This window comes from Lynx canadensis, chromosome B3, assembly GCF_007474595.2.
Source record: "Lynx canadensis isolate LIC74 chromosome B3, mLynCan4.pri.v2, whole genome shotgun sequence".
Taxonomy (NCBI): Eukaryota; Metazoa; Chordata; class Mammalia; order Carnivora; family Felidae; genus Lynx; species Lynx canadensis.
The window spans coordinates 39,228,152-39,253,380 of NC_044308.2; the positions used below are offsets into that span (position 1 = coordinate 39,228,152).

Below are 25,229 nucleotides of genomic sequence, written 5' to 3' on the forward strand. Positions count from 1 at the left end.
AGGGTAGTTCTATTTTTAGTTTTTTGAGGAACCTCCATACTGTTTTCCAGAGTGGCTGCACCAGCTTGCATTCCCACCAATAATGCAAAAGAGATCCTCTCTCTCTGCATCCTGGCCAACATCTGTTGTTGCCTGAGTTGTTCATGTTAGCCATTCTGACAGGTGTGAGGCGGTATCTCCTTGTGGTTTTGATTTGCATTTCCCTGATGATGAGTGATGCTGAGCATTTTTTCATGTGCCGGTTGGCCATGTGGATGTCTTCCCTGGAGAAGTGTCTATTCATGTCTTTTGCCCATTTCTTCACTGGATTATTTGTTTTTTGGGTGTTGAGTTTGATAAGTTCTTTATAGATTTTGGATACTAACCCCTTATCTGATATGTTGTTTGCAACTATCTTCTGCCATTCCATGGGTTGCCTTTTAGTTTTGCTGATTGTTTCCTTCGCTGTGCAGAAGCTTTATATTTTGATGAGGTCCCAGTAGTTCATTTTCTTTTGTTTCCCTTGCCTCTGGAGACATGTTGAGTAAGAAGTCTCTGCAGCCAAGATCAAAGAGGTTTTTGCCTGCTTTCTCCTGGAGGATTTTGATGGCTTCCTGTCTTATGTCTAGGTCTTTCATCCCTTCTGAGTTTATTTTTGTGTATGGTGTAAGAAAGTGGTCCAGGTTCATTCTTCTGCATGTCACTGTCCAGTTTTCCCAGTACCACTTGCTGAAGAGACTGTCTTTATTCTATTGGATATTCTTTCCTGCTTTGTCAAAGATTAGTTGGCCATATTTTTGTCTGTTTGTTTGTTTGTTTGAGAGAGCATGCATGGGGGAGGGGCAGAGAGCGACAGGGACAGAGGATCACTGCCTACAGCAGCAAGCCCAATGCAGGGCTGGAACTCAGAAACGGTGAGAACATGAATTGAGCCAAAGTTGGATGCTCAATGAACTGAGCCACCCAAGTGCCCCACTAAGGGCAGTTTTGTGTAACAGATAGTCTGGTAAGATTTTTCTTAGTCTCCCAAGCATCTGTCTGCAGTGTTTTCTGAGCATATTAATGTGGAAAAAAATTTTGAAGAGAATATGAAAATTCTTTTAGTTTTATCTGCCATGGGTGTTGGATTTCTTTTTCTCCTAATGGGCAGACATCACTGTGCTTTCCAAAAGACAGAAATGGCCAACTGATGCATGTAGGACGTATAGCATGGCTGTTTTTATAATGTTAAAATGAGATTTTATTGGTATACAAGTTAAGAGAAATATCATTTCCCAAGGTACTGAATCTGTGGTGCAAAATTTTAATATTTTAATGGACTTTATGATACTGAGAATTAGAGCAGTTGTGCTCATAAACAGATTTTTTCTTTGTGAACAAAATGGCTGGACAGTAGGAAGTAGGCACAGGTCTGGAGAAGAAGAAGCTGTTAAAAAATAAATAAATAAAAATTTAAAAACATATTGTGTCCATGGGGGGACCTGGGTGGCTCAATCAGTTAAGCATCTGACTTCAGCTCAGGTCATGATCTCACAGTTCATGAGTTCAAGCCCCACGTCAGGCTCTGTGGTGATAGCTCAGAGCCTAGAGCCTGCTTCGGATTCTGTGTCTCCTTCTCTCTCTCTCTCTGCCCCTCTCCCTCCCTCCCTCCGTCCCTTCCTCCCTCTCCCTCTCTCAAAAATAAACATTTAAAAATTATTTTAAAAATAATAATAAAATAAAAACATATGATGTCCATAAACAAGCAGTTCTCTTGTAATGTTCCATCATGGAGACAGGAGTGGTTGCCAGCTTTCCTTCCAGTGACCTTAGGTATTTGTTTTAACCTTTTCATTCTGGTCCATCTCTTCTTTTTCATTATCATTGGTGCCCTTGTAATTAGATTAACCACATATCATCTGCATAAAATATTTGTGGGTAGAGCTTCTCATTTGTTCTTGGGTTGCCCATGGACACTGTATCCTACTTAGGCATACCTATGATTTTGAGTTATAATTGACATATTCCTAATGTTTTAAAAATATTGTTAGTTTGCTAATAAGGGCTCAGGTGCTCTATGATTTTATTAAAAGTTTAATTTTTAACACTTTTATTAAATGATTGAAGAAACAGTGTGGGAAATAAAAGTGAGAAAAAACTCTGGAAAGCCTGGTACCCTAATACCATTTCACATTTACTTTCAGTGTTTTTTACATAATTATCATACATACTTTCCTAATTTTTTTACATAACCAGATCTTACAAGCATTTAAAAAAAAATTTTTTTTTAATGTTTATTTATTTTTGAGACAGAGAGAGACAGAACATGAACGGGGGAGGGTCAGAGAGAGAGGGAGACACAGAATCTGAAGCAGTCTCCAGGCTCTGAGCTGTCAGCACAGAGCCTGACGCAGGCCTCGAACTCACAGACTGTGAGATCATGACCTGAGCCAAAGTCAGATGCTCAACCGACTGAGCCACCCAGGCGCCCCCTTATAAGCATTTTTTTTTTAATTTTTTTTTTCAACGTTTATTTATTTTTTTTGGGACAGAGAGAGACAGAGCATGAACGAGGGAGGGGCAGAGAGAGAGGGAGACACAGAATCGGAAACAGGCTCCAGGCTCTGAGCCATCAGCCCAGAGCCTGACGCGGGGCTCGAACCCACGGACTGCGAGATCGTGACCTGGCTGAAGTCAGACGCTTAACCGACTGCGCCACCCAGGCGCCCCATTATAAGCATTTTTAATATCACTGCCAAATCTCATAAAAGGAGATTTTCATTTTTAACACAGCAAAACATAACAGTTTAAAAAGTCAGATAATTGTCCAAGCTTCAGGCCCATTCCTTCCTGCCCCTAGTTTCTACTCCCCAAAGGCAACCACTTTTCTCTTTCAGCAATTTCTTCTTACCTTAAGATTTCCAAATAATGTGATTTTATTGTTGTTTATTATTTTATGTATTGTACATTAATGTCTTATCTACCATACCACCTGAATTCTCCCACTGTCATTATAATGAATTTTGGTCAAGAGGTGTTCAATGTTTGTGGTTTTTTGTTTGTTTGTTTTAATGTTTATTTGTTTTTGAGAGAGAGAGAAAGAGAGACAGAGCGTGAGCGGGGGAGGGGCAGAGAGAGAGAGAGAGGGAGACACAGAATCCGAAGCAGGCTCCAGGCTCCAAGGCGTTAGCACAGAGCCTGACATGGGGCTCGAACCCATGAACAGTGAGATCATGACCTGAGCTGAAGTCGGACCTTAATTGACTGAGCCACCCAGGCGTCCTGGTGTTCAGTGTTAATATTACTGTCACTTTATATGTAATCCCAGCTAGACCACATATGTATAATTTGTAATATATTGCAATTAGATTTACTTTCATGCATGGATTTTGTTTTCTCTGAAGTTAATGCTATATTTCTTGTTTTATGTCTACTATTAATTCATCTCCAAACTCTTCCAAACTCACAAAAGTGAAAAATCTAACCTCAATTTTTCCACTATATCGGTAATTTTTTTTTTACTGGAAATTTCCATGTGTATTCCAGTCTGAACTGATTGCTTTCTAGTCTGTCATCCTGGGATTTTCCTTCACCATCATCTTGGGACTTATATTGATTTCTCTTCGGAGTTGGTACCCCTGCTTTCTGGCTTCAATAACTTCTTTCTTGGCATATTTCCTTTTAATGGTGGAGCACAAATTCTGGTAGCTTAGTGAGAGAGAGTATGTGGGAGATACACATTTTTTGATGCCCTACTTGTCTGTAAATTTCTTTATTCTCCCCTAAGATTTGATTGCTAATTTGGTTGGAAGTAAAATTTTGAAGTCTTCTAGCTTTGATTGTTACTGTTGAGAATAACATCTGGTCTAATGCCATGTTCATTTCTGACCTTTTATACCTGATCTCTTTTTCTCTCTGAAAGCATTTAAGATCCTTGGTACTCTACTAAAGTTGCACAAGGATATGCCTGGTAGATGGCTTTTCTTCACTGAGTTGAACACATGCAGTCCCTTCTACTTACTCTGTGGACCCATTTTCTTCAAATTCTGGGCAGTTTTCCTGCATCCCCTTTCATTCCTCCATTTCTTTGGTTCCCTTTTCTGAAGTATGTGTTGTTTAGATGTTGGCCTCCCTATCCTGATCCTCTTAATTTTCTTATATTTTTTCATCCCATTTTCTGTCTCTCTGTTTTTCATCTCCACTTTCTGGGAGATTTCCTAAAGTTTATCTTTCATCCTTTATAATATACTTTTTATTTTTGCTATCATATTTGTAATTTTTGTTACGTCTCTTCTTCATAGCATCTTCTTATCATGGATGTAGACTTATTTGTTTTAGTTGTTTTGAAGGGTTTTTTTCCTCCTGCACTGTGTCTATTTTTTACTCAGATGTTACTTTTAATATTTGCTTGTTTTGTCCTCCAAGTGATTGGCTTTCCTCATGTGATCTTTGGTTGGTATTTCAATGAGGAACAAAGAACTCATTGGAGCTTTTCTGGGAAGCTCAAACTTGGAGCTTCCTTAGGTATGAGATTGATGATCATAGAGGAACTCAGCTATTCATTCATTCACTGCCCTGTTTGAGCAGTGTCTGTAATTCTTTTCTTTTAGGCTATTTTAGTTTCCCCGAGAGGTATCTACAGTCTTTAGCCTGAGGACTGTCAGCCTGACTGCCAGTATTCTCCCAGCTCAGTGGGGAAGGTAACTGAGGTTTTCCCTTGTTGTAACATGTAGGCTTTTACTCACTTCACCTGTTTTATTAACCTCCTTCATCTCCCACAGCTCTGCCTGATATCTTCAAGTCTAGAGTCCCTCTGGTTCACGTAAAAAGACTCAACCTCATCTCGGGCCATAGTGGGGAGAGGTAGTAGCCTAACTGCACCGGGCTGAGTCAGGGATCTGGGAGTCCTTGAATGTAGGCTTTTAACTAATTCTCCTGCTTCCGCCCCATGTGTACTCCAATCTTCTGGGTCATCAAGCACTTTTAATTCCCGACCTTTCTGGGACTCTACAGAGCAAATGGCTTGCTTTTTTGGCTCTCTCCTTTATCCCCTCCCCAGTGCCAGAGATGTGGCTTTCAGCTTTCACGGGTCACATCAGTCTACTTTGCAGCTTCTGAAATGTTCTGAACTCCAGCTGCGCTACTGTCCTCTCTCCAGTTCATTTTGTCTTCGTTGGTTTTTTTTTTCAATCCCTTACTTCTCATTTTGGTGAGATTTCAAGAGGGATTGAAGGTAAATTGTTGTGTTTAATTTGTCTTAACCAGAAGTCTACGTGATCTTTACTATTTTAATTTTTAGTGATTGTATTTTCCACCCATTTATCATAGTTTATTCATTTGCCTGTTTTTTGAAAACATAGGTAACTTCCAACGTATTTTTTTTTTTTTTAGGGGTGCCTGGGTGGCTCAGTTGGTTAAGTATCCAACTTCGCCTCAGGTCATGATCTCAAGGTTTGTGAGTTCAAGCCCCACATCAGGAGCCTGCTTCAGATTCTGTGTCTCCCTCTCTCCCTGCTCCTCCCTCCACTGACACATTTTTTTTTTTTTTTTAATGTTTATTTTTTGAGAGACAGAGTGTGAGAGGGTTAGGGCTAGAGAGAGAGGGAGACACAGAATCTGAAGCAGGACTTCCAACGTATTCTACTTTAAGTTTTTATTCTGAGCATTTATTACTTTTGTAATATTTGAAAAACCAATAAAAGTAATACATATTTAGGAGCTCCTGGGTGGCTCAGTCAGTTAAATGTCCGACTTCAGCTCAGGTCATAATCTCATGGTTCATGAGTTCAAGCCTCACGTCAGGCTCTGTACTGACAGCTCGGCATCTGGAGCCTGCTTCAGATTCTGTGTCTCCCTCTCTCTCTGCCCTTCCCCTGCTCATGCTCTCTCTCTCTCTCTCAAAAATAAATAAACATTAAAAAAAATTTTTTAAGTAATACATATTTATTATTTTTTAGCTGAAAGAGAGCAATATAAAGAAGAAAAGTAATTGCAGTAATACCATTACTCAGAGGTAACATTTGATAAGAGTGTGTATGAGAGAGAGAAACGAACAAAAGTATATATGTGCACATATATACAGAAATATGTATTATATATGGCATATATATTCACTCCTAAAAATTAGAATCATACTATATATATAGTATGCTTTTTTTTTCAACTGTCATTATTTTGTGAACATTTTTTCATGTCATTATTCTACACCATCTTTATCGTTATTTAGTTCACTTTGCGGATATACCATTAAAAACATTCTTTAATCTTGGAGATTACAGCATGTAATACTATGAAATTATAACCAACACTTAATGTAAGAACACTCTGAATGTTTAACTTTTTTATAAGAGTTAGAAAAATTTAAGAGCTATCCCTGTCCTTTTTTAGTAGATTGTGCCCTGAATCTTTATCTTAGAGATTTGACTTGTTGGAGCACCTGGATGGCTCAGTCGGTTAAGTGTCTGACTTTGGCTCAGGTCATGATCTTGCTGTTCATGAGTTCGAGCCCTGCATCAAGCTCTGTGCTGACAGTTTGGAGCCTGGAGCCTGCTTCAGATTCTGTCTCCCTCACTGTCTGTCCCTCCCCCTGCTCACACTATGTGTCTTTCTCTCAAAAACAAATAAACCTTAAAATTTTTTAAAAAATAAATAAAGATTTGACTTGTTAATAGTTCTTGTCCTCCCGTTTATTTCCAAGTGATACATGATATTCTCTCCATCCTAATAAAGTGCTGTGGGTTATTTTTGTGATACGTATGACATCTTGGTTTTCTTATTTGTTTTTTTTTCCAATTGATGTTGATGTGTGCTTTTTTGTTTATGAGCTCCTTTTGGGCAATTTGGACTCTGTTTTCAGTTTTTTTACTATTACCTTGCCATAGAGTATCTAGGGGAAATTATACTACTACAGTACTTTTAATACTGATATGACTGGAATTTTAACTCCCTTATGCTTCCACCTAAACTGGAAGAACTTGGGGAAATATGTTATATTGAGTATAAATTAAACAAAGATCCCACTATTCTCAACAAATACACACATGTATTTGTGGATTTTTAAAAATATTACTTCTTGAGTACATTCTCATGATTCAGAATGCAAAATAACATAAAAAGGTACACATTGGGAAATGTGGGTCCTATCCCATCCCTGTCCATTCTGTTCATCTCCCCTTCCCCATACAGGTAATTGCTTTTCATAATATTCTTTAATATTTCCTTATGTGAATACAAACAAAAATATGAATATGTGTTTTTAGTTTTCTCTCTTACTCAAAAGACAGTACACTATATACAGTGTTCTACACCTTATTATTTAATTATCTTGGAAGTCTTGTTTAGTGGTGCATAGAGAACTTGCTTTTTTTTTTCTTCTTAACAGCTCTTTAGTATCCAGTTATCTAAATGGTTTATTTAACCATTCCCCATAGACAAACTCTTGGCTAACTAATGTATTATTTTAATGTATGTTTTTTAAACTTTTTCAGGTGGATATGGACAAGAGTGGTGAAATGCGACTTATAGAACTGGATGAATCTTTCAAAAGTGAACATACTGTTTTTGTAACACCACCTGAGATCCCCCATCTACCCAATGGTGAAGAACCCCCTTTACAGTACAGGTATTCAAGAGGCAGAATGTTTGAGATTGAAAGAGAGAAGCAATCCATCATCTGTGACGTAGCTTTCTAAGGACTGTGGTATTTTCAAAAATCCAAACTTTACAGATTCCTAATTTTTAGGTGGTAAGCAAGCTTATCCCACATCCATTATTAAGTTTTGAGGTATAAAAAGAAAAGAATTATAATTTTGCATAATCTAGACTTGGGAAGCTCTCTATATCTACATAAGTATCTGTTCTCATAAATGTTGGCTAAATTCAGTTAGGACTCAACCCACCAAAACGCAGCACTTTTATTACAGATTTTGATTTTTGTTTCTCACTAAAGCTGATTTCCTCCCTTTCATCCCCTTCCCCACACACATATTGATTAATGTAATCTGTTTACAAAAATTGATATAGAGTCAATATTTGTGGCCTTGATTTTGATGATATAATTTTTTAGGCTATTAATTTTTTTGTGAGTTTTTCTTTTAAGCTGTGGAAATTCAGAACTATTGGGAATTGATCGTTGTTAATTCAGGAAGTTTGTTCAGACACTGTGCTGAGTGCTTGGGACATAGACTTGAATGATACATTGTTTACTGCTTTCAAGTCTAGTGGAAAAGAAAGGAAAGTTCTGAGATAGGGTTATGATAGAGTTAGATATATTATAATCTATGTATCTAGATGTATATTATGTGCATACACTTGTTATCGACTAGAGGTGGTTTCCAGTATGCATTTATTTTTACTTAGAATGGTATTTCCTTCTAATAAATGGTATGTATGTATGTATGTATGTATTTATATTTTTGAGAGAGAGCATGCAAGTGAGTGAGGGGGAGAGAGAGAATCCCACGAGGGGCAGAGTGAGAGGAAGAGAGAATGTGGAGTCAAAAGCGGGCTCGAAGTCACCCGATGCAGGAGCTTGAACCCACAAACCGTGAGATCATGAACTGAGCCAAAGTCAGATGCTTAACTGACCTAGCCACCCAGGCACCCCTATTTATTTATTCTTTAACATTTAAAAAAATTTTTTTAAATTTTTTATGTTTATTTATTTTTGAGAGACAGAGCATGAGCAGGGGCAGGGCAGAGAGAGAGGGAGACACAGAATCCAAAGCAGGCTCCAGGCTCTGAGCTGTCAGCACGAAGTCTGACGCGGGGCTCCAACCCACAAACCATGAGATCAAGACCAAAGCCAAAGTCAGAAGCTTAACTGACTAAGCCACCCAGGTGCCCCTATTTATTTATTTTGAGAGAGAGAGAGAAAGAGAGAGAATCCCAAGCAGGCTCTGAGCTGCCAGTGCAGAGCCCAACTCGGGGCTCAATCTCAGGAACAGTGAGAACATGACCTGAGCTGAAATTAAGTGTCAGTCACTTAACCGATTGAACCATCCAGGTGCCCCTAAACTGATATTTCATTTTATTTATTTATTTATTTTTAATTTTTTTTTAATGTTTATTTATTTTTGAGACAGAGCGATACAGAGCATGAACGGAGGGGAGGGTCAGAGAGAGGGAGACACAGAATCTGAAACAGGCTCCAGGCTCCGAGCTGCCAGCACAGAGCCTGATGCGGGGCTCGAACTCACGGACTGTGAGATCATGACCTGAGCCGAAGTCGGACGCTTAACCGACTGAGCCACCCAGGCGCCCCTGATATTTCGTTTTAGATAATAAATGATTTCTTTCTCCAATAATATTTTCTTACTTTAAAGCCATTTCACATCTATCACTCATTAGGTCATAGTTTATTTTCATTGAGAAAGGATTTTTCAGAACATCCTTATTTGTAACTCGGATTTAATTCTTCCTTTTACAGACAAAAAAGTGGTGCAACAGGTGTTTGTGAATGTCAGTTAATTCGTAGGCCACTTGGCTCCTGCCCTTACTTTTTGTCTATTGATGATGTTGCTCAGATCACTTTTTAAAATTCTGCCTTTTGTCAAAGGTGTTCAAAATCTCTCTCCTAATTTCTTTCTCACTTTTTTTTTTCTTTCTAAACAAGATCTCATTTCTTTGATCCCTTTGGTACATTATACTTCCAAGACTTTTGTGGGGAGACATGTTTCACTAATAAAGTTTTGTTTTTTTATGATTTGCTTTTAACTTTTTCAAAATTTAACTTTTAGATTTACTTTAATAAAAAATTGCTTAGCTTGGAAAGTTTCTATTTTTTAAAGAGTCTAAGTCACTCTTTGAATTGAGACTAACAATATAATTCTGGTGTAATCATACCAATCATTGGAAAAACAATTAAATGTCTTTAATGAGTACAGTGGGTCCTCTTAGTGAGAGGTGACTCATATTCTTACATTGTCTGTGTAAAATGATAAGGTAGTAAGCAAGTTTCCATAAGACACACAGAATGGTCTCATTATCACACATGTACATACAATGAATTTTTTAAGGGGCATAGTTTTCCTGAACTTCTTTGATATTTTATTCCTACTTAACATTCAATATTTATCAATATTTTTTCATTTTACTGAATTTGCCTATAGTAATGTATAATAGATATAGTTTACTATCTTTTATTATAACTGGTTTTCTCAGTTAATTGAAACTATTTGTATGCCCTTAGGAAGATTTTAAAGTAGGTTCATTGTGATGCTCAGGGGCTTCTTCTATTCTTTTCAAAAGCATGTCTTTTTCCTAGCTGCTGCTACCTTTTAAATTCCCAAAATACTTTGCTCTAGCACCCACGTTAGGCCCACCTCCTCATAGAGCCACTCATTCTAATCTTTTCTTCTTTTCCAACCTCTTCAATCTTCTTTCTCATAAATGAGGGCCTGAACCTACTTAACTAACGTGATAAACCAACTCATAATAATATGTTTGTCCTGGAGCACTAATACGTTATTTGTATCTTTTTAAGAGGACAGTTCAACAGTAATATTTTAATCTAAAGCAGTGATTTTAATGACTGTCCTGTCTGAAAGTGTATTGATTTGGTGGACCTTTTACCATCATATTATCTGATATGTTTGCTGTGTATCTACATGAATACTAACTTACAAAGCTTGCTTGATTTACTTTAGGGTTTGATGTCAAGTTCAACAAAATTTAAATATATTTTGCTTTTTTAGCTCTAAAATATATACTTGAGTTTGTGTTTGACTATTACAAGGCAACATTAGCATGAATATTTGTTAAGTATATATCATTGTCTGATGGAGAAAAATAGTTGAAATATTGGTCAGAATATTTTTTAGATTGTAACCAGTATGATCATCTATGTGTGCTTGAGATTTTTTTTTCTTTTCAAAAACAGCTATAATGGATTTCCAGTTCTTAGAAACAATTTATTTGAGAGACCTGAAGGATTTCTACAAACACGAAAGAACAAATTGCCTTCAAAATCAAGTAGCCCTAGTAGCCCTTCTCCCATGTTCAGAAGAACAAAACAGGTACTTTGACAGTTTTGCACTTTTCATATATTCAAGTATTAGAACAAAATTAATGTGATACTCTTTCTTAACATATTTTACTGCCCTGTATATATGAGTAGGTTATCATGCTCCGCAAGGCGTCCTGAATTCATAGTAATGTGACTTCAAAACATTAACTAATTTTCCTATCTTAGAATTTTATTTTACACATCTTATAATACACATTCAAGCAGAGGCTTGACTATATAGTAATTACAGACAGATTTTGTGAGCGAAATATTATAAAAGCATATGACCTGCCCTTATTCAGCATTCAGTTAATAAATAAGAATACTTAAATGTGTATATTTATTAATGAGATCCTTGCATTGTTTTTCTAGGAAATTAAATCAGCCCATAAAATTGCCAAGAAGTATTCTTCCATTCCCCAAATGTGGTCTAGGTGTCTGTTGCGTCACTGTTACGGACTATGGTTTATTTGTCTGCCAGCTTATGTGAAAGTATGTCATTCAAAAGTCAGGGCCCTGAAAACAGCATATGATGTGCTTAAAAAAATGCAGTCAAAGAAGATGGATCCCCCTGATGAGGTAACAGTTTTTTTCAAATGCATTTTAGGGGCACCTGAGTGGCTCAGTTGGTTAACCATCCAACTGCAGCTCAGGCCGTGATCTCACGGTTGGTGAGTCCGAGTCCTGTAGCAGGTTCTGTGCTGACGGTGCAGAGCCTACCTGGGATTCTCTCTTTCTCTGTCTCTCAAAATAAATAAATAAACTTAAAAAAAGTAATAAATGTATTTTAAACATGTTTTTTAACGCATTATTTTAAAAACTTGAAAACGGGAAAAACAATAGCAACTGTAAGAAATGAAATAAAAAGCATTACTTTATTTTGGATTTATGTTCATGCGTACTTTGTTTCTGTACACTCTGCGTTTTGTGTTTCAGGTGTGCTACCGCATTCTCATGCAGCTCTGTGGACAGTATGATCAGCCCGTGCTTGCAGTTCGAGTGCTTTTCGAAATGCAGAAAGCTGGTATTGACCCCAATGCCATTACTTATGGTTATTATAATAAGGTAATTACTTTGATTTAGTGGAGAAAAAGTATAACTTTTGTGATTATACAACCTTAATTTATTGGCAAAAATCATTGATTCAGGCCTTGTTTGGCATTAATTTTGGAGTACTAAAGTATATTTTGTAAACCAGATAAGATTTTTTATTCTATTTTGTGTTATACAATCTATTTAGATCTTCTTTAGCTTAACTATAAAGCCAATGTACACTCACTTATCAATATTATTTTACTAATTATTTTATTTTGTTGAATGCATAGGCTGTTCTGGAAAGTACTTGGCCCTCAAGAAGTCGTAGTGGCTATTTTCTTTGGACAAAAGTAAGAAACGTTGTTTTAGGAGTAGCACAGTTCAAAAGAGCTTTAAAGAAACACGCACACTTATCACAAACAACTCTCTCAGGTAATTAAGGGTTCTTAAAGGATGTATATGTTTTACTTTAAAAAAAAATCATTGACTAGTTACACTTAACATTTCTTTAGGAATTTTACATAGTTTCAAAATATTTAATGTTTTCTAGTTTTTATTGCCATTAAGCAAATTCTAATATTAGAGTATTTTCCCCTTTGAAAAACACCAAATTTCACTTTTTTCCTGGAACTATTAAATTATGAAGCTCTGGTGATCTTGCTTTAGTGTTCAGTAATAATTCACAATAGTTATAGTTGGTATAGTTGTATTTTGCTAATTATGTGGCACATTTCATGTTCAGTATTAGTGGATTATTAGCTTGAGCAACAACTAATGTGTATTTTTGGTATCTCCCTGAGTAGTAAAATGCTGTCACATTGTGTTCTTAAGCAGATGGCAGTGACCTGGATGCTATTAGTCATGGCAGCATGGATAGTGGTCATGGGACACAAACTGTGGAGCAGGCACCTTTTAATACGGGTTTAATCAAAGTATATGCTACTGATGATAGATCTAGTACAGGTTTGTGTGTGCTTATGTATACATTTATTACAGTACATTTTACAAACTAGATTTGCTCGTCTGTCTTTTTTAGATTTTAATTTTCAATGATGTATTTAAATTAACTGTCACTTTTTAATTTTATATGATAGGCATTTGGTTTGATACTGTGTTTAATGAGTACATGCTGTTTTATTCATTCTTTATTTGAATAGAAATAAAAGTGTGAGAGTTTATTCAAGTATTTAGCCGATGATAATCCAATTAACTCTGGATAGCACACAGATATCTTTATCATGTAATTTTTTAAGGATAAATTCTTCCTTGTAATTGTGAAAATGTTATTAGAGGTTTTTTTAAAGAGAAACTTTATAGCCCTGATCTGAGTTAATAGTACATATCAACATCAACTTCCTGGTTTTAACAGTGTATTATATTTCATGTCAGATAGTATCATTGAGAGAAGCTGGGTAAATAGTACACAGGAACTCTCTGTACTGTATTATTTTGCCAGCTTCTTGTGAGTCTTCTACTATAGTAAAATAAAAAGGCATTATAAAAAACTTTTCAAATATATATAAAGCTTGTAGTCTTCTAGCACTGAAGATGCCATTAATTTCCTTAAAATATCAGATTTGTGCATAATCTTCCTCTAAGAATTAAAACTGACACACTGAAATTTGTTGAATAATTCTGTTCTTTTCATTAGTACATTTAAAAAAGATACATGACTTTTGTGCATAGTGTAAGAACCACCTCTTAACAGACAGAAATTTTAAATTAAAAATCTGAGCATTAATAACAAAATATGAAGGCTTCTTTCTCTACATACGGTAACATTATTTTGGTCTGTCTCCTTTTATGCCTACTTTTAAGAGTAATGAGGGGCGCCTGGGTGGCGCAGTCGGTTAAGCGTCCGACTTCAGCCAGGAGAACTCACGATCTCGCGGTCCGTGAGTTCGAGCCCTGCGTCGGGCTCTGGGCTGATGGCTCAGAGCCTGGAGCCTGTTTCCGATTCTGTGTCTCCCTCTCTCTCTGCCCCTCCCCCGTTCATGCTGTGTCTCTCTCTGTCCCAAAAATAAATAAACGTTGAAAAAAAAAATTAAAAAAAAAAAAAGAGTAATGAATGTAAGCAAATTGTGTTGCAGTGTAATTTTCATAGTTGTTCTTACTTGGCTGGTTTTATATTTTGATCATGCGATATGAATTAATCTGGGTTATAGTAGTCATCTTCAGGCATTCTCTCTTAAAAATGAAGAAATCAATTTTATTTTTTAGTTTTATTTTTATTTCAGTAATTTCTACACCCCACGTGGGGCTCGAACTCACAACCCTAAGGTCAAGAGTCTCACCTTCTTCTGACTGAGCCAACCAGAGGCCCCTCTATGTTTTGTTTTTAAGTGTGGCTTTTGAAAAGTTTATTTTAAAGCATTGCAAAATCTAACAAAAGCATGAATTTCCATCATGATCATCTTCATATTTTTAAATTTGTATTTTCTGTGGAAATGGAGCCAAAAGTTTGATTAGAAAAAAAAAAAACCTCAAAATTATAATTTTAAAGTAAATACCTAGTGATACTTAATACAGTTTCTTTACACAGTTCTTTATAGGTTTATAAAACCGTTCAATATATAGCCTCTCTCATATAGTCATAACTGCTTTGTGTGTTATAAATCTGGAGACTTGAAATCCAAACCAAAAGGTTGAGTGGTTTGCTTAAAATCGTGTCTCCTAAGATGGAGAAGTAGGATTTAAAACCTTGTATTTTGATGCTAATCTAGTGAAAACAATTTGCTGAAAATTACAGAGGACTTCTTGAACAGCAATGTATTAGAAGTTTTCTTCTATCAGTGCAGGGTTTGTTTTCTTAACAGTGACACATTTTTTTCTCATTCCCATGTATCTGTACTCAAGTGCAATTCACTAATTATTCCGTTGAACTTGCAGAAAAATAACTACCTATCAATAAATTTAAATAAACCCAAACCTAAATGATTTTTGGGTAGAATCATTTATACATTTGGCTTCAGTGATCTGCGTGTGAATGTTCTGTCAGGAATTCCCTGCAGATTTTTCTTCTCCATTGCTTAGCTGGAACTTAGACTTTAACCTGGAAAGGTCATGGGCTTAAAGAACATCTGGATAGTCTGTACCTTTAGGATCCCGGACAGTAGTGTGAATGTACATAGTCTCTTTTGACTGCAGTGTGGAGCCAGAAATGTTACTTTGCGATCATCCCTTTCTTGCATTAGTAGAGACGGAGGAGGGGGGCTGACAAAATAATGCTTTCAATTGTAAGTTATCCAGAAAATTTCTCATCAGTCAATCTAAACACTAGTGTGTTGCTCCTAAATCCAGTTGTTCTCACTAAAGAAGCTTATGATAAACAGCAGAGGGTTTTTGTTTCTTTTTTTTTTTTTTTCTCTTTTTCCTAGGTGGCCAGTCTGATCTTGGGTATAATTCATTATCTAAGGATGAAGTTAGAAGAGGGGATATATCTACTGAAGAAATTCAAGAAGAAAAAGATAAGAAAGGGAGTGATTCTAGTTCCCGTAGGTATTATTTAAGTTGATATTGTATAAATTTGTGCACGTCTATTAACGGAAAACACAAGTGGCTTCAAGTATAAAAGTACTAATTTTATTTTCCAAGTTCCCATTATAACTCCTCTTTCCTCACATTACAGGCTCTCTTCACCACCTAATGTTCCAACACACAAATACTTTATGTGTAAAGTGTCTCGTCTCAGTGGCACAACACTCTCCAATCAAATTCTCTTCTCGTAGTACAAATATATATATTTCTTCAAACAGTGGCTCTTTTCTAAGGTTTAACAATATTTTTATGTAATGCTTTGTTAATGGTCTGTGACTTCTATTTTTCCCTTTTGCCCACCTCCATCAAAAGCAGTGTTTCACAACCAAAAAGAAATACAAAATGTGTGGACCTCACACATGACCAGTACTTAGTAATTTGATACACGTCTTGAGGCCTCAAATAACTGGAATCATTTACTTGTGATTGACAAATAGATGTAGAGGTCTTTGGTATTTTCTAATCACCTATTTTAAGATAGAAATATTTAGGGGGTGCCTGGGTGGCTTAGTTGGTCGGGCGTCTGACTGTGGCTCATGTCATGATCTCACAGTTCGTGAGTTCGAGCCCCGCGCAGGGCTCTGTGCTGACAGCTCAGAGCCTGCAACCTGTTTCAGATTCTGTGTCTCCCTCTCTCTGCTCCTTCCCCACTCATGCTCTGTCTCTGTCTCTCTCAAAAATAAATAAATATTTTTAAAAAATGTTTTTTAAAGATAGAAATATTTAGAACTGAAAGCTTCTTCTCTTTATGCCTTCTATGAAGTACATAGCTTTTATCTTAATGATTTCACTTTAATCTTTACAGTATCAGAGAGCGAGAGTGCAAAAGGAAGTGCTGATTGTCTTCCTGAGCTTAATTATCAAAGTTCTTCCAGTATAGTTCGCCCCAGTGGCACCAGTAACAATGGTGCTGATAAAATATCAGAAGAAGGCTCTGGTAAGTTGAACAGTACACATCTTTTGAGTTTGGAATGAGGGACTTTCTGGAAGGGGGAAGTGGGAGCAAGTGAGATGATCCATCTGAGGGTACCTTACACTTACCAGTTTTTAGATGAAGCATATAGTTCTTTTTGTTGTTGTTGTTGTTTTAAGTTTGTTTATTTTGAGAGTGAGAGAGTGAGCACGAGCGGGAAAGGGGCAGAAAGGGAGAGAGAGGATCCCAAGCAGGCTCCGAGCTGTCAGTGCAGAGCCTGACATGAGGCTTGATCCCACAAACCATGAGATCATGACCTGAACCGAAATTGGGAGTCGGACACTTAATTGAGCCATCCAGGAGCCCCTGAAGCCTATAGTTCTTTAATCTTCATTATTGTCCCTGTTTTCTCAGAAGCAAGAGGATAGTCTTCCAGATAGTTTAGATAATAATACCTAATATTTTTTTTCTTTTCAGAGTACTGTTTACATATTATTTTGTATTTGTTAATAGAACAATGCTTAGATTAAGGAGAGAGGATATAAGCGCTCTTTTAAAGATGAGAAGACTAAGGCATATTCTGACTGTTGACAGGTCACATAAGTTATCACCTAATTAATGGAAAAGAGTGTTTAGGATTTGGGATAATATTTGGTCTCACAAATTTTCATCAAATCATTTTTGGGGGAGGGGCGCCTGGGTGGCTCAGTCGGTTAAGCGTCCCACTTCAGCTCAGGTCATGATCTCACAGTCCGTGAGTTCGAGCCCTGCATTGGGCTCAGTGCTGACAGCTCGGAGCCTGGAGCCTACTTCAGATACTGTGTCTCCCTGCCCCTGTCTGCCCCTCCCCTGCTTGTGCTCTGTCTCTCTCTGTCTCTCAATAATAAATAGTCGTTAAAAAAATTTGTAAAAAAACAAAACATGTACTGTCTCTCAACAGAAAAAGTTTGCAGCGTCCCCTGCTCTAGCTATCAAAAAAAAAGTTAAATGATCTATAGCCATCTTACTTTGCATTTCTTTATTAGATAATTGTTAAAACTAAAATGTTAACATTTGTTTCATTGGTGTTGTGGAATTGCCTCACCACCATTTAGTCCCTCCTAGTCATTGTCTAATTATAACTCTTAATACCTTGCCTTTGGTAGTCTTTGCTCTGTAGTTCTCCCATTACTATCTATTCATGCTTGCCTTTTTCCTAAGATCTGCTTTTATGACCTTGCTGTTTTAATATGATTGTAAACCATCCTTGGATCCTGACATTTTGTCAAAGTAATCAGCAGCTGACTCATCGTCTGACTTTTGTCTTTGCTGAACAAGTCAGGTTTTAAAAGCCTATGATAGGACCACCAGCCACATCTATCTCCTTTTATCAGGAAAGCAAAAACTTTTCCAGAAACCCTCAAAAACTGCTGCTTTAACATTACTGGCCAGAATTATGTCACAGAACTGCCTGGTCCAAGGAAGTTACGTAGTTTGTGGCTCTGTGTCAGAGGCATGAAGCATCCAGCATAGTCTGGTGGACCTTAGCATTTATATGAACCAAGGATTGGACTAATTTAACTGTAAGTAGCCAGATAGTATTTTAGGCCTTGCAGGTCACACACAGTTCTGTCACCTAATCTTCTTCGTGGGTGTGTGATTTTTACAACCTTTCAAAAATCTAAAAACCAGGGGTGCCTGCGTGACTGAGTTTGTTAAGCATTCTACTCTTGATATCGACTCAGGTCATGATCTCACGGAGATGGGATTGAGTTCCCCGCCAGGCTCTACGCTGACCTTGGATCCTGCTTGGGATTACCTCTTTCCCTCTCTTTCTGCCCTTCCCCCATGTGTTCTCTCTCTCTCTCTCTCTCTCTCTCTCTCTCTCTCTCTTTATCTCTCTCTCTTTCTCTCTTAAAAATAAATAAACTTAAGAAAAATGAAAAAACCAGGGGTGCTTGTACAAAAACAGTCAACAGGCCAGATTTGGCTCAGAAGCATAGTCTGCCCTCCCCTGGTATAATTTGATAACCAGCTTTATTTGCCTTCAGGCTGTAGCATGGTTCTGACTTTGCAAGGGAACCCTTACACAGCTATTTAAATGTAATCCCAGAGTACTGTCTTTGGGTTGTAAAATTCCTTCAGGTCGGGGTGCCTGGGTGGCTCAGTCGGTTAGGCGTCCAACTAAGGTCACGATCTTGCGGTTTGTGAGTTCGAGCCCCGCGTCGGGCTCTGTGCTGACAGCTCAGAGCCTGGAGCCTGGTTCAGATTCTGTATCTCCCTCTCTCTGCCCCTCCCCTGCTCGTGCTCTGTCTCTCTCCGTCTCTCAATAATAAATAAACGTTAAAAAAAAGAATTCCTCCAGGTCTTTGATAATAAATAATTTGTCAAGCAGGAGATTTCTCAGAATATTAAAAGAAAGCATATTTTTTATTTTTTATGTCTTAATCATAAGGTGATATAGAAGCAAAGAATAAATTTTACCTTTCTGTTATGCTATTTTCCTTGTTAATGATATATGTTTATTATATTATTACTTGTTATATTATTACTTTTATCTCCTATTCTGTTAAATGAATACATCACATGGCAAGAAAAAGGCACATTTTTAATAATTGCCTGGTGATAGCACACTAATTCTGTTGGATAAACATATAAAAAGAATAGTTAACAATACCATACCTAGGCTAATGCTTTAGAGAAGACTCCCACATAATTAGAACAGTTAAGGTGATCAGAAATCTAAATGTCTGCTTTCAGCCTTGGTATCTAAGTAATTTGGCAAAAAGTAGTGAAAACTGTTTCTGAGTAGAAAGTAGCCATTCACATTTGACTGTTATAAACTTGCAAACCATATGTAAAACAAAGGTAAAATTATTTAGCCATATCTGTAGTCCTAGGATTTAGAGCTTTTTAAAATAATTTTTACATATGGGGTAAAACTAACATAGCTGCCTTTTATTTGGTTTGGTTTAGCATTTTTTGTTTTTTTCATTTTTACAGGCAGAAGTCTTAGAATCTCAAGGTCATCTAGTACAACCACGATTGCGTAACTGTTGCTTAATCAACTTAGAATTAATATAAATTTATTATTAAATATAAGAAAGGTACATTTAAAAATTTTTTTTGAGTGCACACAATGTTACAATAGTTTCAGGTGTACAACATAGTGATTTAGCATCTCTAGACGTATGGTGTGCTCCCCACAGTGGAGCTACCGTGTATCACCATACGACACTATTACACTGTCACTGGACGTATTCCCTATGCTGTGCCTTTTATTCCCATGACTTATTTCTTCCATAGTTGAAAGCCTGTATCTCCCACTCCAAGAAAGGTAAATATTAATCTTAATTTATCAGTTTTAAAAAGCAGTACACGCTGGGGTGCCTGGGTAGCTCAATCAGTTGAGCATCGGACTTGGGCTCAGGTCATGATCTCATAGTTTGTGAGTTCAGGCCCCACGTCAGGCTTTGTGCTGACAGCTCAGAGCCTGGTGCCTGCTTCAGATTCTTTGTCTCCCTCTCTCTCTGCTCCTCCCTCACTCACACTCTATCTCTGTCTCTCAAATATGAATAAACGTTAAAAAAAATTTAGGGGTGCCTGGGTGGCTCAGTCAATTGGGCATCCAACTTCGGCTCAGTTCACGATCTCACCACTCGTGAATTTGAGCCCCACATCAGGCTCTGTGCTGACAGCTCAGAGCCTGGAGCCTGCTTCCGATTCTGTGTCTCCCCGTCTCTCTTGCCCCTCTCCTGCTCATGCTCTGTCTCTTTCTCTCAAATATAAATGTTAAAAAAGATTTTTTTTATTTAAATAAAAATAATTTTAAAAAGCAGTACCTGTTAATGTCTCAGAGCATACCTTTCATAGTCATGTCTGGACTTGAATCCCACTTCTTTCACTTAAGGGCTGGGTAACTTTGGGCTAGATAATTAATCTCTCTGAGTGTCAGTTTCTTCTCAACCCGTAAGGATGTTGGAATGATTGTAGTAGATAATGCGAGGAAAGTGCCTAGTTATGGTGTCTGTCAAATAAGACGGTACTCAGAGGAAATAATTCAGTGAGTACTTGCTATTGTCACTTTCATTACTTAGTATTTTCAAAATGTAAGCCACCTTACATTTGCACATGACATTTTTCATGGCTAAAAACACTTGACTTGTTTTTCAGAAAGCACATCTGAGCTGCTCTTAATGTCATCCTTTGAGGGTCCAAATGAAACAGGAAAGAGTCCAAGTAGATGCTTCAGGAAAAGACATAAAAGTGACAACGAAGCTGATTTGCAGCAGCGACTCTCCTGGGGAAGCAGAGAGCGCAGTCTTAGCGGAGGAGTACTGGTGGGACTTGTGCTCAGTAGAGTCAACCAGGAAGCAAATCCTGGAGACATGGCCGAAAAACTAGGAGCTGACGCAAAAATACTTTCAAATGTGATCTCAAAAAGCACAAGACCAACTAGTCTTGATATTGGAAAGCCACCTTTGAGATCAAAAAGAGACAGTCTAGAAAAGGAATCTAGTGATGACGATACACCTTTCGATGGTTCCGATTGTTTGGCAGATAAAGTGGATTCTCCCGTTATTTTTGATTTGGAGGACTTAGACAGCGAAACAGATGGGTCAAAAGTGGGATATGTTGCTTCACAAAACCCCAAGAGGATTCAGCGTCTCAGCAGCAGCTTTTCAGTAAAACCCTCTGAAAAAACGGATGTTGCCACGGGATTTGATCCCCTCTCCCTTTTGGTTGCTGAGACTGAACAGCAGCAAAAAGGGGAGGAGGAGGAGGATGACGATGACAGCAAAAGCGTTTCAACACCATCCGCTAGGCGTGATTTGGCTGAAGAAATTGTGATGTATATGAATAACATGAGCAGTCCGTTGACGAGCCGCACGCCAAGCATTGATTTACAACGGGCATGTGATGATAAATCAACTGGTAAGAAAAGTCCAACACTGGTCAAGGCGTGCAGAAGATCCAGCTTGCCTCCTCATTCTCCTAGGCCGATGAGACTTACCAAATCTAAAAGTTACACGAAAACTGAGGAGAGACCAAGGGACAGACTCTGGTCTTCTCCGGCCTTCTCACCTACTTGCCCATTTAGGGAAGACTCTCAAGATGCATTAACCCATTCATCACCTTCATTTAATTTAGATACACTGCTAGTACCTAAACTAGACGTTCTGAGGAACAGTATGTTTACTGCTGGGAAAGGAGTTGCAGAGAAAGCCAGCAAATGGTATTCAAGATTCACCATGTATACCACCTCATCTAAGGTAAGTTCTGTTTGTGTTTTCTACTTTCCCTTTTACCCTCCTCCACCACCAAAAGCCCCTTCCTTGCAAAGACATCCGTTTTTACCATTCTTCTTAAACACAACTTTACCAAAAAGGAATCTTGGGATGCATAAGGTTTGTAAATATCAGAACCTGAACTTGAATAATAACTTCGAAAGAAAATTCACTAACCAAGGGTTATGTTTTTAGTTCACTTTTGAACGAAAATGATTGTAGCTGGAGTCAAAATTAGTGTTACATGAAAATGCCTACTGAACTTCATTATTTCCTTCAAAATGGGGATTTTTTTTTTTCAGGTAGTGTCTAGCATGCCTTCAAAATGATCAGCCGACATAGGATTTTCCTCCTAGTTAGGATGCAGTAGCTTGTGACGGACCCACTACATATCTGTGGAGAGCAAAAAGCTAAAGGGAATATAAAGTATCTGTTTAAAGTCATCAGACATTTGCTAAAGCAACTAGAAAGTACTGGGGCAAGATTCTAGCAAGAGAATAGCAGAGAGGAGACACGCTACAGCTACATTTCCCCTGAGGGCATTTGTTGAATCTGAGCTCAGAACTGGGAGCAGCAAATCCCTTATCAGAGGACTGAGGAGAGGTGAGGGGCCACAGAGCTTTGGGGATCTTGTAAAACTGGAAAGACAAAACTAGAGGCTTGAGGGTCCTCAAATAACACCAATTTTTTTCCTTCAACATATGTTCCAAATACTGATAGTGCATGAGACAGGAGGCTAAAAAGGTAAGCCGAAAGTCTCTGACAAAAAAGAGTTTTCAGCAGTTTCACGGTGTTGGGAATACAGTTGCAAAGAGTTCCTAAGTTCTTAGGGGGCGGGAGTGGAGGCAGGGAGCTTCGATAAGCACACAGAGCCCTTAGTCAGAAGTCCTACAGAGCCATGCTGGTGGCAAACCAGAGGTGGACTACACCTGACCAGAACTGCACCCCGGGCTTGTCTCAGCTCAGCCTGTGATTAGATGAAGATAATCAGCCTTTATCTAACACATGAAAGAGTGTGCCCTTTCCAGAGGAAAAGAATATCATTAGAGTCCTCATAATTTTTTACATACAATTTTTTATATTCTATCATTTAATGAAAAATAGCTATACCAAGAGATGGGACCATGACTAAAAAAAGAAAAACAGGGAGTGGGAAGAGACCTTCAGGTGGTCCAAATAGTTAACTTAGCAGGAGACTTTTGAAATCCTTTTAGTATGTTCAAGAAAATTGAGGAAAAGGTGAAAAACAGCTGCAAAGGTAGAAAGTTTCACTGGATAATTATCCATTAAAAAGAATCAAGTATAAATTCTAGAACTGAAAAAGATTTGAAATTAAGAATGCAGTAGTTCAGTAGTTGGATTTAACAGCAGACAAAACACAGAAAAAGAAAGTAGTAAACTAGATGGAAACTCAGTAAAAAATATCCACTCTGAAGCACAGATGGGAAAACAAATGGAAAATACAAAAGCAGAGGTGGGATTTAGTGACAATGCCTAACACTGATGTAACTGAGTTCCAAAAGAAGAAAGAATGAGATAGAAGGAACATTTAAAAAGCGAATTGCCAAAGATTTTCCCAAAGTGACTAAAGATGGCAACTCACATATTTAGAAGATCTACAAATGTCAAGCAGAATAAATGCAAAGAAAACCATACTTAGGCATCTCCTGTTAAAATAGATGGGAATGGAATACAAAGAGGAAATCATAGAAGGAGCCAGGGACAAGAGCTGTCTTACCTTCAAATGGAACAACAGTAAGAAACTGACACTTGTCTTCTGAACAGAAACTTTGATGTCCGGAGATCCTGGAAAGACCCCTTTAGAGCGCTGAGAGAAAACCATCACCCTGTTTTCCTACACCCAGCAAATATCGTCTCTAAAAATTAGGGTGAGAGTCCCAGTTCCACTGTGGTAATTTAAGGCCACCAAAGCCCATCCCTCCCCCTGAATGTAACTAAAATCTCCAGACAAAACACAAAAAACAACTAAGAATTCTGAAAAAGCAGGCAGGTTGTGGGGAGGGACCCAGACAGAGGTGAATTCCCCATTTTCTTTTCTCCTGCATCTTCACCCCAAGAGCAGGTCCAGTCACTGTGTGGCATGACAGCCCTGGCAGCTGAGACTTCAAGAGAAACCCCACAGTTCCTGGGCAGAGGAACCAGAGAAGGGGGGCAACTGTGAGCTGGAGAGTTTGAGGGGAATCTGAGAGAAGGGGATTCCCAGATTCTGTGAATGCCCCAAACAAGAGTCCCTTGAGCCACACGTGCATGGGATAAATGCAAACCAGCAGACACGAAGCTTAGAGGACTAAACTAAGAATTAAGTCACTGCCTATAAAAATTGAAACACAAATTACAATCAGAACATAACTTTATTGCCAGCCTGCTGTAGCAAAAGCATGTGTTCTCCAAGAGATTATAACAGTACCCAGACTCCAAAACATAACGTTCATGGTGTCCAAAATAAAATCCAGAATTGCTTGATAGGTAAAGAACCAGGAAAATGTGACCCAGTTCTCAAGGGAAAGACAACCCTGAGATGACCCAGATGTTGAAATTATCCAACTGAAACTCTAAAGTAGGTATTATAACCAGGTTTCCTGAGGTTAAAGAAAAACACATTTGGATAAATGAAAAGGAATTCTCAGCAAGAAAAATAGAAACTATTTTTGAAAAACACAATGTATAACTAAAAAAAAATGTCTGAAATAAACTCATTGGATGGGCTCAGCAGAATGGAGAGGGTAGAGGAAAGAGCCTCAGAGACTTGTGGGACAATATCAAAAGATATAACATATAATTGGAGTTCCAGAAATATTAGAGAAAAGGATTGTGGTAGAAAAGAAGAAATAAATAATGGCTCAAACTTCCCAAACTTGGTAAAAGATTTAGATTTACAGGTGTAAGAGGCTCAGTAAACTATTAGATAGGATAAACTCGAAACCACATCTATACACACATAAGCAAAACTGCTAAAAAGCAAAGATATCCATCTACTAATAAAATGACTGCTGGGGGTGGGGGGAATTAATAGAAAATATCCTGAAAACTGTTAAAGACAAATGACACATTACCTACAGAGGAATGAGGATTTGAATGACCATATATTTTCTATCACAATCCGTGGACGAAAGAACACACTGGAACCACACCATGAATGTGCCAAAAGACCTGTCAACCAGAATTCTTTATCCAGTGAAAATACTCTTCAGGGGTAAAGGCGAAATAAACACATTTTCAGATAAAGGAAAAGAATTCATGGCCAGCAGTCCTGCTGTATAAAATATGCTAAAGGAAGTTCTTCAGGCTGAAGAAAATGATACCACAAGCAAAACTATCTGCAGAAATGAAGGAAGAACAAAATACATGGTAAATAGTTGTATAATATAAAAAAATATACTTTTTTATCTCTTAAATTCCTTAAAATGCTTATAATTCTCCAACCTAAAACTTATGACATGTTATGGAATATGCAACATAGGTACATGTTTTACAGTGGTGAAGGGATTCACTC

The 25,229-nt window shown here is 37.7% G+C and overlaps 1 protein-coding gene across 7 annotated transcripts in view; it reads left to right on the top strand.

The window, feature by feature from the left end:
• DENND4A (DENN domain containing 4A) overlaps positions 1 to 25,229 on the top strand; it is a 130,922-nt gene that overhangs the window by 81,766 nt on the left and 23,927 nt on the right. For 2 of the 7 annotated variants that reach the window (XM_030317893.1, XM_030317891.1), the window contains exons 15-23: positions 7,446 to 7,579; positions 10,838 to 10,973; positions 11,336 to 11,542; positions 11,900 to 12,028; positions 12,289 to 12,430; positions 12,830 to 12,961; positions 15,376 to 15,492; positions 16,341 to 16,472; positions 20,601 to 21,700. In XM_030317893.1, coding sequence (XP_030173753.1) covers positions 7,446 to 7,579; positions 10,838 to 10,973; positions 11,336 to 11,542; positions 11,900 to 12,028; positions 12,289 to 12,430; positions 12,830 to 12,961; positions 15,376 to 15,492; positions 16,341 to 16,472; positions 20,601 to 21,700 — 2,229 coding nt within the window. The remainder of the gene's footprint in view (positions 1 to 7,445; positions 7,580 to 10,837; positions 10,974 to 11,335; positions 11,543 to 11,899; positions 12,029 to 12,288; positions 12,431 to 12,829; positions 12,962 to 15,375; positions 15,493 to 16,340; positions 16,473 to 20,600; positions 21,701 to 25,229) is intronic. The other 5 variants (XM_030317894.1, XM_030317892.1, XM_030317896.1 and 2 more) reach the window with 3 other exon arrangements.